This window comes from Hyperolius riggenbachi, chromosome 2 (genome assembly GCF_040937935.1).
Source record: "Hyperolius riggenbachi isolate aHypRig1 chromosome 2, aHypRig1.pri, whole genome shotgun sequence".
NCBI classification, from domain to species: domain Eukaryota; kingdom Metazoa; phylum Chordata; class Amphibia; order Anura; family Hyperoliidae; genus Hyperolius; species Hyperolius riggenbachi.
Window position 1 is genome coordinate 237,222,622 of NC_090647.1, and position 14,905 is coordinate 237,237,526.

Below are 14,905 nucleotides of genomic sequence, written 5' to 3' on the forward strand. Positions count from 1 at the left end.
TTGTAAAAAACACCAAAAGTGACAGAATTGAAAAGTGAATACTTAAATAGTTACCTTAGAGACTCAGCTTTTTAAATATGTATGTCATGAGGATGTATTACTGTTTTTTTTTTTCAAATAAAGGCTTGTAATCATTGGTAGTGTGCAATGAGAAAACAAAAAACACAACATAGAAAAAATGCACCTTTATTTCCAAATAACATATTGTCACCATACTATGTACTAGGGACATAATTTAAATCTTGTGATAACCACGACAAACAGGCAGATAAAATGTGTGGGTAAAATGTTCAGTAGCGTTGTTCATTTTAAAACTATAGAGGCTGGAATTGGAGAAATAGTGTATTTTTTCATTTTTTCCCTCGTTTTTCTCTTTAAAATACATAGACATTTTAGTAGTTACTAAAAACAAATGTCACCCCCCAAAAGCCAAATTTGTGGTGAAAAAAACAAGATCTAAATAATTTATGTGTGATGAGTAGTGATAAAGCTATTAGCGAATGAATGAGAGCAGCGCTGACAGGGGAAAATTGCTTCAGTCCTTAAGGTGAAAATAGCTGTGAGGCTGAACCGGTTAAATTGTGTTGAAGGAGCTACTTCTATATTTCTTTCAGAAAAAGCAACTTGTTGGGCCATTGTGCTGATCTCCTGCCTCTAATTCTGAACCATTTGAGTTCCATAAAACCTGCAAACAGTGTGCTCTGATGCTATAATGTCACATTGCTCTTCATTTAACATAGCTTTCAATTCTATCTAACATAAAGCACTGCACGATTATACTAATAAAATACATAAAATAGAACTTAAAATGTTAGAGTACTTATATGGAAGTGTCTTTAACCTCTTGAGGACCACGGTGTTAAACCCCCCTAGTGACCAGGACATTTTTAGAGAAATTGGCCAAAGCAGCTTTAAGGCCAAGCTGCAGGGCCACACAACACAGCACACTAGTGATTTCCCCCCCCCCCCCCTTTTCTCCCCACCAACAGAGCTCTCTGTCACCCCCATCACCCCCAGATGTTTGTTTGTTCGTGTATTGTTGTTTATTTATGTTTATTTTTAATAACAAATGTGTTTTTTTATGTGTGTTATACTCCCCCCTCCCTCCCCCCGCTTCAGGCTATGACAGCCGATCACACCCCTGTGCCTAAAGCAGGGACAGCCGTGTCACGCGGCTGTCCCCAGTACAGAGCTGCTGTAGATTGCAGCGCTGTACCAGTAATTAGACGGCGATCACGCCGTCTAACAGTCTCCCAAGCGGCAATTGCAGGGGAGGCGCACACACCCTGCACACGATCTCCAGCAAAACAGAGCCCCAGGACTTTACACCGATCGGCGTTAGTCGGTCCTGGGGCTGCCGCCGCGGCCACACCCATCGGTGTGTCGGGGTCGGCTACACGTTAAAATAGTTTAAAATGAGGCTGTAATTGAAAATGCACTATAGTTGCATTACTTATTTTACCTCTTTATGAAAGATTTACTTCAAAAACAAAAGTCATCACCAGCCCTACTCCTGTACTCAGTACTTGTTGTGTTATAATAAAGACTGTAAGGTCAAGTTACAACTGTAAAAAATAATAATAATAAATTGGCTACTGCTTCAAAGAGCATTTTGGTAAACAGAAACTAGTACAGACCCACAGCTGTGGGTTGGGGATGCATCACGCTATGTTAGAACAGCTGGAGTGGGTACAATCCTGATGGATACTCAAATCGAGTGTTTTGTTGGTCGCTTTCCTGTCCACAATAGCGTCCTGCACAGGCCCCTATTGCGGAAGGGAATGCGAGCAAAGAAACGCGTGGCCAGGGCTGCGCAGGTGCAGTTGCCCACCGACTGCAAGTCGGTCAAAAACTAAACTAACCAGCGGCAGGGGACCAGAGCATCGGTGTGTGGCTATGCGCGCACAGGACAGCTGCAGCGGGCTGGTAGAAGTCACAGGTAAGTGAAACCCTTTTTTTCAGGTGACTTAAGGATCCCTTTAATTGTGTATGTAAAGTACTCCTCTTTTAACAACCTCAGTACAGCCACAGCAGTCCCTCTTACTTTCCATTTTATTTACTTTCACTGTTGCATTTCCGTGAATATTGTACTGTATTACTTGCCTTCTGCATCCGGACATTGGATTGCCTTGAGGCCTGAATCATGAATATGATCTGGCACCGCTCCTCTGACCTGGTTGACAGCAGGTCTAATTAGATACAGTCATTTACCTATTTTATTCTCTATGACGTGTGTGTCACTTGTTGCATTTACCCTCTATTTATTCTCTTTATTTCCACTATAGCACTTCAGTTCCTCTGTTGCTATCCTACACTTGGGTTGCTAGGTTACTGTTGCTGGCTTCCTGTGTGGGCTGCACCCTCTCTGTCTTTTCCACCCTGCCGCTATGTCCGTTGCTATGGTTTCGCCTGGTGAGGTGGCGCCGGAGGTGGGGGTGGTAACGTACGGACTGCGTCATGCTCACGGATGCTCAGCCTGTTGGTTTTGGTCTCGCTGATGCATACACTGCATGTCCTCCCCTTCCCATGACGCTGCAAGACTTGTTCTTCCACTCCTCCCCTGGTGGACCAATGCGCAAGCTCCCCCCTGTCTCCATGGGTGAAGCAGTGCGCAGATGGCTGCAGTTGGTGTGGCTGTGTGTTGACGGGGCTGCGGGGGGCATGTCCCACACAGAGGAGCGTTCCGTCTGCCCATTGGCTCCCTTAAAGAGGAACTTCAGCCTAAACAAACATACTGTCATTAGGTTACATTAGTTATGTTAATTAAAATAGATAGGTAATATAATCTCTCACCCACCCCGTTTTAAAAGAAGAGGCAAATGTTTGATTTCATGAGGGCTGCCATCTTTTTGGTTGAAAGGAGATGACAGGGAGCATGAGACACAGTTCCAACTGTCCTGTGTGCTGATCACCCCTCCCAGTTGCTAGGCAACTTGAATAACAACATAGCAAATCCCATCATGCTTTGCACAGCATCAGGGAAAAAAAGCCCGGGCAGTTTTCTGTGATGGATGGAGCTTAGCTAAAAATGAAGCTAAAAATGATGCTTTGGTAAGAAAAACAAAGTTCTGATGCTGTGAAACTGTTAAATAAGCACCAAGCCTTTTCAGTTCTGCTGAGTAGATTTTTAGTCCGGAGGTTCACTTTAACTTAACCTTAGTTCCTCATCAGGTCCGCTCGGTGCTTTAGGATCTGTGATTTGCTGACTGCGTATATCAGCCTGTGATTTGAACTTGAAAAAGGAGCGACATGCTCTGAAACGTTGTTTCACTGTGATAGCCTGTTTTTTGAAACAATAAAGGAACATACTACTACTGGATGGTGCCGGCCTCTTCGATTGAAATTTACATCCACCAGGCACATCTGACTGACATACTTTGATGGTGTGCTCTCTCTCTCCTTTTCACTAATTGTACTGTACTGACACTGAACAATGTCTACTTGAACAGACCAAGTTATTGTTTGCTGGTTACAATCTTCTTGTAAGTCATGACCATTTTGATAGTTAAACTTTTCTTGGTTAAAAAAAAAAAAAAAAGTTCCACCAGCATTATTCTTGTTAATGATGAATTAAATGTAATTCTTCTTGGATGCACACTTCCTTGAGAATAGATACTATTAAGGAAATACACAGTGTAAGCAGTGGTAGGCTTATCCCGTTGTTGAAAGGCTTCAGATCCAATTGTGGAGCCACTTATGTGTGTCACAAGTGTGGATTCATACATGTGAGAGAGAGAGGCTGGCACTAGATGCTTGCTGGAAACCGACAAGCAATACCGGATTATGTACAATCAATCACGTGCTCTCAGGAAAATACAGACCAATATGCCAGAGGCTAATAGGATATACAGTATATCCTACAGTATATCATAATAGCCACAGAGGAAGCTTTGTTAAAGCAAAATGGCTGTCAGGCTCTCTTCACCCCCACTGTATACCCCAATGTCTGTCTACTGTGATTAAAGGTACAAGATTTGCAATCTACAGTGTCTCAATCTTCTCTGCTTCTGGCATAAGTATGGATCCAACGACTTTAGAACACCTGATCTGCATAGTTCCATGGACCAGTTATTTAGAAGCTATTCAAGACAGAGGATGTGAATAACAGCTAAGCAAGGCAGCACTTATTAAAAGGAAATCAGCTCCTTTTATAACCCTCACATTTTAGGTTTACTTTAGACAAGAATCAGCTGCTGGACTGGGTACTGTTTTGTCTGCATTCTCCACTTTGATTTGAGTGATTTATAGTAAAAGCCAAAGAATACTCCCTGGATTGCGGGACATATTTTCTTTACTGCACTTGCAATGATTAGCAAAGGATTAGAAAACGTGTAGTATTATATTTTTGTTGAATGAATGGCTTTCATGATTTCTATATCCATTTCTTTAGTGTACTATCCAAAAGCATGTTGGTAAGTTAGTTGGTTTCCACAAGAAATGGACCTTAGGCTATGATAGCAGCATAACACTTAGACTGCAGCCTTGGTATTTTGTCATTAATATTGCTTTATACTATGAGATGGTTAACTCTCACATGAACTTTTTATGGAGTAGATATCAGTCTATTGGTGTCCAGCAGTCAGCAACCTCTGAATCAGAAGTAAAGAAACATGCGTACATTTGGAATTTTCAGACTTTGAGAACTTCTGATACAGTGGTTGCCATAAAAATCAGTGTGAATTATGCCATAACACTTACTTTTCCCGCGCCCAGAATTATATTAAACAGAGAGCAAAGCCATTCATAGTAGGCAGTCATCACCTACATGTGTGCCTTTTGCACCCCGTAGTGGTCATGGATTACACTGCACACTTTGATTGTTTGCAGGAGCCATGGAGAACGGAGGAGGGAGCAGGCAGGAGAGTCTGCAGGAAAGTCTGCTCCATTTATGTATACATTTTGACACCACAAAAGCAACTCAGAAAAGGAGAGAACTTAAGAAGCTCCCTTGCTCCCCTCACTTTTGCATAAATGGCTTGGTTGCTACTGCAAGTAATGTGAAATGAGGATCCTGCAACACTAAGGGCAGGGAGGAGGAGGCTGAAGTCAAGACACTGCAGTACCAAAGTACATACCGAAGACAAACGTATTCTGGCAGGTGAGGTGCAATCTGCAATGAATGTGTGGGCATTCGTGTGTCTGTGGATGCATACATGTATGTGAATGTGTGCCTGTTTTTGGAAATAAGTGTAAATGTGCCTGCATGTGTTTGACATACTCACATTTGCATATGCATACATCTATCAGTTACAGTTAGCAAGTTAATAAGTAGCCTGCTTAGGTACAGGATATCCCAGGATGTCCAATTTAAGTGATCACCCAGTCTTCAATAGAGCATTACTGTGCAACTGGTGACTACCAGGCTGCAACCTCTCTGTCAAATCCACAGAAAAGAGATGAGAACTTGGTGAGTAGCTAAAGCTAATGCAGAGGTGGTTGCTATCCAGGCAAAGAGTCTGAGCTGACAGAAGCAAGGTCAGCGTTCAGATGTGAGGTCCAGGAAGGTGGTGGTTACAGCCAAAGTAAAAAACAAGGTAGCAAAGCGAATTAATTGGAAAGGGCAGTTCACCTGGCAAATAACCCTGTAGGTTTTCAAAGGATCACAGCCACTTAGACAGGAAAAACAGGAAGAAGTTTTACATTTTAAATGATTTCTATATGACAGGAGACAGTAGATCAAGACAGACAGCCAAAACCATACTGGTAGATATAGTGTGGGAGGAAAATTCTAGCATGTTTCCATAGGGAGTCACTGGTACGATGCAAAACACCATAGGTAATTGTTTTGTTTAATTCACCACCTTACTAACTTGGGGTACCAAACCGGGATTTTACATAAAAGTCAAGTGCAGGATTAAAATCGGACTTTATGGAATGAGATAACAGCAGTATAAACCTGGCAAGGGAAACCAATGGTGCCTTGCCATTATACATTCCTTAAGTTAGTCAGTTTGTCAAAGAAGACTGAAGAAATGTAAATAACTACTTACTGAATCAGTTTACCCATCCAAGCTCACTTATCCACACAACATTGTTCAAAACAAAAATACATTGTTAAAAATATTGCTGTGATCTCTAAAACTCAATGCTACAACAACATCCTAAATTATTGTTTACATTTCTATTTTGGTGGTTTTAAGGAGAGCTGCTGCTAATTTAAATTTATATTTGTCTCAAGCTTGAGAGTACCGGCACTACCAATTTTGTTCAAAAAATATATTATTATTGAGTTTTAATTGTAAACAGCAACATTCTTAATTCTTATAGCCAAACACACAACCCCACTGTTCCACCAGAAGATAGTTAATCGGCTGACATTATGACCATTGCCAAAATATCCCCACTTATCTTCAAACTAGTCTATGGCTAAAGACAGCACCTTGGGTAAAGAAGAAAAAACACAAATCTGGTGTGTTTCCTTAAATGTAGCTTGTGCACCACTGGGGTTGAGGGTTCCTAGTGCACAACTGGCATTAAGTAAAGCTGCATTCCTGTTGGCTCTCATAGTCCACATATACATCAGGGAAAGGAGTAACAATGATTAGTGAACATATGTTTAATATAAGTAAATATAGGAATGCACTCACAGGAGCAAACTGTATTTATGATATCATGCTAAAAACATATATGTTGAAATTAAAACTCAACAGAGGTTCAAGCAGTCAATACACTGCTAAAATAGTGCATTATATGTGCCCTCCTTTGAAAGATTTTCATGACACAAAATATAATGAGGGTCTTACACTTACTGCATGTACAGTATGTTAAAGGAAAACTATCACTTAACATCTTTTTTTTTTGTTTAAAGGGAACCTAAACTCAAAAAAAGCCATGCGTTTCACTTACCTGGGGCATCTACCAGCCCCCCTGCAGCCATCCTGTGCCCTCGCAGTCACTCATGGCTCCTCCGGTCCCCCGCTGCCAGCTAGTTTCATTTTTGCCGACTGGGAGTTGGCCGGCCGCCATGCGTACCTTTTTACGCATTCCTGCTGGTACAGAAAGCTATCGCGGACATTAACAAGTACATTATTACGCATTACAGGTGTCATGCATAAATTTTTGTGCATTGCACCCGTAACACGTAAAAATTTACTTGTTAATGTTCGTGATAGCTTTCTGTACCAGCGGGAATGCGTAAAAAGGTGCGCATGGCGGCCGGCCAACTCCCAGTCGGCAAAAACGAAACTAGCTGGCAGCGGGGGACCAGAGGAGCTATGAGTGATTGCGAGGGCACAGGATGGCTGCAGGGGGCTGGTAGATGCCCCAGGTAAGTGATACTCATGGGGTTTTTTGAGTTAAGGTTCCCTTTAAATTGATATGGGAATAGTTTGCAACTTGCTCCTAACTACTGGTGTATACATTTCACTGTTTATCTCTTTGTTTACTGTTTTCAAGTTCCTTTCACAATGTACTGATGCCCAGGCTGAAGGACCAGTGAATTAAGAGGTGGGGGGGCACTCCCTCTCCCTACATTTGTTAACTGTGTGTGAGACAGGTCTCACTAGCTGAACTGCAGCTGCTTGTGTCTCTGAATGAGCTGTCTGCACTGAGAGCAGAGGAAATGTATCTTATGCGCAGCATAAACATTTGTAATTGTGTGTGAAACCTGACACCCAAGGCTTTTCATATAACTGTAGTTTCACATGCAAAGAGCAGCACTGGCTGTGTAACACCCCTTTTCTAATAAATTGTTCTAAAGCAGCTACAACCTGCACACAATAAATTAGAGCTTTTGCTTCTGATACTTGACATGAAAAGTAGGAAAATGTTTAAAGGGACCCTGAGCAGTAGATGAAAATGAAATCGGTACTTACTGGAGCATACCCAGACCACTGTAGGCTGCGAGGTCCCCTGGCGTCCTCCTGGCTCCTCTCTCGGTCCCGCTGGTGACTTCATTACCGGCGACCCTCGGGCCGAGTTTCGGCTCAACACTTCCTGACCGGTGACACTCTGCGTCATCACGCCGGCCGCTACGCATCATCACGCCGGCCAGCATGACAGTCCTGCGCATGCACGGTTCAGAGATAGAAAATCACGCATGCACAGGACTGTCACGCCGGCCACCTTGATGATGTGTAGTGGCTGGCATGATGACACAGTGCGTCACCTGTCAGGAAGTGTTGGGCCGACACTCGGCTCGGGTGTTGCCAGTAATGAAGTCGCCAGTGGGACCGGGAAAGGAGCCAGGAGAACGCTGGGGGACCTTGTGGCCTACGGTGGGCCGGAGGAAGCCCCAGGTAAGTACCGATTTCCTTTTTATATACTGTTCAGGGTCCTTTTAAACAGCTACTTAGACATTATTTGTACATTGTCACTTTAGAACACAGGTCATAGAGAGTTTTGACACAAAAACAAATTAAGGAACAATACAACCTGTAACATCTCTTAATTTTACATGATCCTGCACACTGGGCAGGCATTGATAAGTTTATTGCATGCATTTGTTATTCATTGGTCATTAATTATTATGACTATAACTGTACATTTTTTTAGTTAGTGTATGCCTGCAAAGATACCAACAGTTTGTTGTTATATTGTATGTCCTTGTACTTTTAGGGAGGCTTACCTTGACAATTTGTATTCATAATCTGATGTACCAATAGATTTGTTTTTTTTTTTCATGTTTGTTTGTGATACATAGTACTAAGCCATATTTATATTGATGTGTCATGAAACCTTTTACATCCTATTTTTCATTTCTTGTTCACACTGACTAATGTAAATTCATCAGAAAGGTTGATGTTCAATAAGAATCCAGAAAGCTTTAAAATAATTCTTTTAAAAAGTTGTAGCATTTTGGCCAAGGTATCTCAGACTGGAAAAAAAATAAGATTCTGGCTGGAGTTCTACTTTAATATTCCATTTACTCAGAATAGATGTCTAGATGTCTCTATCATTGTGGTAAACAGCTTCCCATGCTCAGAGCAGTTTTCGTTTTTGGGAGCCCAGATTCTGAAAATTCAACTATATCACAACAGAACACCTTCAAACCTCCCTTCAATTCCATCCATCGTCCACCAGAGAAATACATTGGATCAAATGACACTAGCGAATCCTTATGGCAAGGCATAAGGCATTATGACACGTTTAACACAGTTAACATTAATGGCAAAAATTGAGTCGCTAAGCTAACTGCAGGCAAATCACTAAAGAGCATCTGTGCTGCAGGTTAATGGATAATTAAAGGAGTGAAAAGATAGAGAAGCAATTAGAAAAAAAAATCTAATCTGTCTAGCAGCTTGTAGTAGGCATTTAATTTAGATGGTATTGCCCCTGGTACATTCAAGTACTATATTATTATGGAAAGGGACAAGATCTGCTCACACATTTACTAAAAATTACAAAATAATAATACAAATTGTTCAGACACTTCTGAATGCAAAAATACAAAAGTGCAGCCTTCTAACTTTATAAAACATGATTCAAACAAAGATGCATACATAATCAGGGTACATGCCAGGGGTACCTAAGCACATTCTTATTTGGAATAAAAGCCTCTTTCTTGAAATGAATAAAACAGGGGGGGGGGGGGGGGGAGGGGTTTGCATTTATTGGCCTGCATGCAATTCCATTTCCTAGGTGATATTTTCATACCTTGTCATAAAATGTCTTTTAAACCACCAGAAAGTAAGAAAATATTCAAAATACTTTTGATAGTACTTTTTCACCAACTTTTGTTCACTTTTTCAAATTGTACAATTCTGAAAAATGATTTTAAAGAGAATATGAAAATGATCTTCTAGGAGGTAACTCAGGAGATAAAGGTAATTGCATATGGGCCATTGTACCTTTGCTACACTAGAGGAAATAATTCACACTTTCCATCAGGAGAAAAAGAGCTTAATTTGCGTGTCATCATTAGATATTATATCAGACAAATAAAGAGTAACTACTGCTTTCAATTAAAAAGACCTCTCTCTGAGTAGTGTAAACCTTGTCATTCAATTAGTAAATGTGGTTGCCACTACTATGACTGTGTCCCATTGAATTTAGAAGTAGTGTCACTACAAAGATCAGTACACTTTAAAAAAGCACAGTAGATAATGATAATCTGATTATTGTCTGCTTATAACAATCAAATGATTTAAAAATGCCACTAATGGCAGCTCCCTGCATTGCTTGTGAACTACAGCAAAAAGATTCTGCCACCTCCTATTATGATCCATAGTCTCAATTTACCCGGCAAAATATAAAAATAAAAGAAAAAAACTCCATTGCCTGGTGGATGGGGCTGAGAAATCACAAGACCAAATTTACTATGGCAACATCAAGTGACACGGTCTTGTGATCTGAAAAAAATCTTAAGGTGGCCACTAATATTTCAATCTTTTTCATCCAATTACCATTTCTATGTAACTGCCTGAATTATCCATTCAATATACTCACTCAATTTACCCTTCTACTATATAGATTTGGTAAAATTGGATGAAAAATATTGGCTCATTAGTGGCCACCTTAAGTCATAAACAACATTTTTTTCAGTTTGTTTATTTTAAACTTTATCATTTTATTATCATTTTTCTTTACCTGTGCTTACAAATGTTTTAAAGAGAAAAAATATCAAGGAAGCAATTGTAGTGATCACATAATGCCAGGAGAGTAAGTTGTCAATTGACAGCTTCAAGGACAATTGAAATGAGAAGAATATGGAGGTTGCCATATTTAATTTCTTGTTTGGGAATGATTGTACAGCACCCACAAATTTTCACCCTCAGTATAGGTAGGTAGCCAGGTATAAGTGCCCCCTATATAGGGTAGCCAGGTATAGTTGCCCACAGTATAGTTAGACTTCGCCAGTATAGTTTCCCCAGCTTATGTATCTAGTATAGTTGCCTCCAGTATAAGTAGCCAATATTGTTGCCCCCTGCATAGATAGCCAGTATAGTTGCCCCTAATGTAGGTAGTATAGTTGCCCTCTAGTACAGGTAGCTAGTATAATTTCCCCCAGTATAGGTAGTATAGCTGCCCCAGTATAGGTAGCTAGTATAGCTGCCTACAGTATAGGTAGCATAGTTGCCCCCAGTATAGATAGCTTGGAAGGCGGGGCAGCAGACACAGCGGTGGGGGGGGGTCAGACCCTCTAACCCTCCCTCACCCGAGTCCCCTCCTTCCACGCTCACCCCTCCAGATATTAAATCAGGGCAGGCGGAGTGGGCAGGAATTGACTCACCACTTCTTCGTTCCAGACGTTGGAGAGCTGTCTTCTCCGCCTTCAATGCCGCTCACTGTGCTTCCGCTAATCAGGAAACACATTGAGCAGCATTAAAGACGGAGAAGACCTGTGGAATGCAGCACTCTGACATCTGTAACCTGGAAGTGGTAAGTCATTCCCCTCCAGCTGTGCTTGCCACTTATCTAATATTTGGAGGGAGGAGCAAGGAAGAAGGGGACCCAGGTGGCAGACCCCCTCTCCACCGCTGTGCCTGCTCCTCCTCCTCTGTGCACTGCTACCCCCTCCTTCTCACGGCGGCGGGGCTCACTTTAGGTCAAGGCCTGGGGCAATCTGTGGAAGCCAACCCTGACAGATGACACTGCTTGAGGAAGCATTGTTACCTGGCTCAGCCAGCTCCTGAGCCCTGCTGATCTATTTGGCTGAAGTAGTGTTTGAATAACACCAGAAACAAGCATGTGGCTAATCTTATCAGATCTGACAAAGTCAGAAACACCACATCTGCTGCATGCTTGTTGAGGGTCTATGTCTAAAAATATTAGAGGCAGAGGATCCGCTGGATAGCCAGGCAACTGGTATTTCTTAAAAGGAAATAGATATAGCAGCTTCCATATACCGGTCACTTAAGTTGTCCTACGTTGGTTAAGGGTTATTAAGAAATAATACACCATTTATCTTTGGATGTGAAATTTCGGTTTCCCTAGCCTGGACTGATTCCGACTTTCCTATTTACTACTCTCACTCACCAGCAGGAGCAATTCCCTGACCACATTCAGACAGACGGAGAGAACAAGTAACATCAACCTTCCACTGTATATAGTTATTCTGAAAGGAAATATTGTTTTACTCCACTGAAGTTCAGACACGCTTTAGTTTCCAACCTGTCCTAGAAATTGGAAAGCTGTAATGCGATCGAATACTTTAGGCAATGCACACTTATCTATTCCCCAGTTTTTATAAATCAGCAGCAGCATGAACTCAAACAAGACGGCACACAATATCCTTCTCATGGGCAGCTCTGGAGACACTGAGCTGGGCACAGCTTCTAGGAGGCAGCTTGCTAAAAGCAAAAAGCTGATGTGTTCAGACAAGCAAATTGTCTCTCAGAAAAAAAAGTGTCACATTCTAAAACAGAGATGTTAAATGACATTTTTTTTTATCCTCATACAAATTATTCCACATCTGTGACCTAAAGAATGTACCGCTGCAAGGAAGCAATTTCACACATTGCAGCTCTCTTTGAGTTAGAAAGCTGACAAAAGATGCTACGAATGTCACATACAGCATACATTTAAAAGCAAATGGCTCCAAATGATGTCCTTGTCCAATGAATGATGTAGGGACTGTTGATAGGCATGATGAATAGATAAATGATATTCAAAAAATAAATACACTAGCAGAAAAGGAAATCAGAATGTCTATAAGGAGTTTACAAATTGTGATCAAGCTTTGTAAAATAATTACATATACCGGTAGCTCTTATCATAAATGATTACCCTTTCAGTGCAATCCTTTCAGGTCATTTCAAAGTATTCAGTGAAAATCAATAGGAGATATGAGCTCTATTTTGCAGTGATACATTAATTTATTATTTTTTATGTTATTTACTGAAAATAAATGATGGGAAATGCTATTCCAAGCCCATGCCATTAAGAGTCCATTTTTCAATATTTCGAACTTGCTGCTCACTCACAACACATTCTTTACCAGCCATGTCCCAAACTGTATTCAACTGGAGACAAATGAGATGACTTGGTGTCTACTGTCTCAGTGTTAGATAAGATGACTTGGGGCCATTTGAGTTCATGTGTGGTGCTGATATTAGTATAAGAACAAGGCTCGCCACTTTATCTACATATTATGTAGCCTTCAGTTACTTCCAAGATGGGTCTGTTTTTATTTTAAACAATACCAGTTGCATGGCAGCCCGGCCAATCCTGTGACTCTAATACTTTTAGCCATAGACCCTGAACTAGCATGCAGATCACATGTTTGTGACAAAAATAGGACAAGATTAGCTGCATGCTAATTTCAGATGGGCTTCAGGTGGATGATTCAGACACTACTGCAGCCGGAGAGTTCAGCAGGACGGCAAAGCATTGCAGGAAAATGGTATCGTGTAAAAGGAAATACATATGGAAGCCTCCATGTCCCTCTTGCTCCAGGTTCCCTTTAAGGTGAGTCATATCAACTGCCTGGAATCATTTTACAAATGTTCTCATTCTGGGTGCTTGCACAGCACTGCACTCACTCACCTATTATTCACCAACATTCCAGCTACTGGCTAGTGCAGTAGGTACCTTTGTAGTTCCTAACCATATGACAAAACAATGCATATGGAGAGCAAGGAAGCCAAAAGAGTTAAAAGTCTTGGAATTCAGTGGTCTTTGCTCAGGAAGCACTATGTGCCAGCCAATGGGAGAACAGTTCAAGAAAGGTAAGGGAGAGACAGCCAGACGGAAAGACACAGTCACTAGGAACAGATCTATGTATGCACCGTGGGCCTTCCTTGTGACTCCTCACTACTGCCCTGGAATACAATGTTTGAGAGAGGCTCATCTCTCATTTAACCCAGGAAAAAGGCCTAATCTTAACTTAACTGTAGCCTATAGCATGGCCACCTCTGAATGTAAGCCAGATCATAGGCCCAAATTGGATGCATGGCCCTTTCTTGTGCCAGAGAGATGGCTTAGCCAGATGTTGGGAGAATCCATGGTTTCTCTGCTGAATTATTCTGTACCATCAATTCTCATCAAGTTGTTGTTGCTGAAGGACAACACTGAAGTACAGGAAGCAGCATCCTATGTGTGAGGTCCCACGCTAATGAAATCCTTTTAACCCCAAAATCTTGCCTGGTATAGTTAGGATATACAGAATGCCTTCATGCTCTTCAGAAAATGTCTTGGCCTCTTAGTGTGAGCAAGGGCCTTTTGATCATAGTAAATGTTTAAGTAAATTGGTGTTTAAGAAAAAGTTCTTTATCTTCCAGAAAGTGAACTAGCTGTTATTCTGTTGTATCGATGCCTTGTGTTATCCATATTGTATAGTTAAAAATTCTCCATTAAGAAAATAATGAGAAATAATACTGCAACTGTCTTTACACATTATCCTACATAATAAATTCCCTGATTATCTGTGTGTGTGGCCCATGGCCATGTCAGCCAAGTGTGCATGCGTGGAGCGGAGGCCATGGCAGCGCAGTGGTCCTAGCACGGATGCACATAAGTAGTGTCGTGTCCGTGGCCCCGTTCATGTGCACTACGGCTGATGCCTGCATGGTGTGGAATTCTAGTGTCCGTTATTGTAACGGGCCTAAGGACTACAGTTATTATAATTGTAATAATGAGTTATTGCCTTAAGCCTTTGGTGAGAAAAAGAAAAGAAACCCAGCCTCAATTACAAAGTGGTTGCATCTAGAAGGATCTGGGTGTTGCCAGTATGAGATGAGTGCAGACATATATGTATATAATTTTTTCCCACATTTCTGTTTTTCTTTTTTTAAGTATTTTATCATCTATCATCATCATATAAGGTAAAAGTATCTGGCTAATGAATAAAAGTTTGAAAGTAGTATAGACAGACACATATTACCAATGTCTCCCCTGACAAAAGAAAACATACCTGCTTCAGAATCAGGCACTATTTGAGCATCTTCAGCACCATCTGCAGAAACTGGTAGACTGCCGTGTTGTTGTTCGCTGACTTCAGCAACAAATGAGATTACACCTAAGAAAG

General features: G+C 41.3%; 1 protein-coding gene across 1 annotated transcript in view; it reads right to left on the reverse strand.

Moving 5' to 3' along the window:
* Positions 1–14,905, reverse strand: part of CFAP47 (cilia and flagella associated protein 47) — a 730,879-nt gene that overhangs the window by 285,457 nt on the left and 430,517 nt on the right. Inside the window, exon 51 of the mRNA XM_068268343.1 lies at positions 14,792–14,896. Coding sequence (XP_068124444.1) covers positions 14,792–14,896 — 105 coding nt within the window. The remainder of the gene's footprint in view (positions 1–14,791; positions 14,897–14,905) is intronic.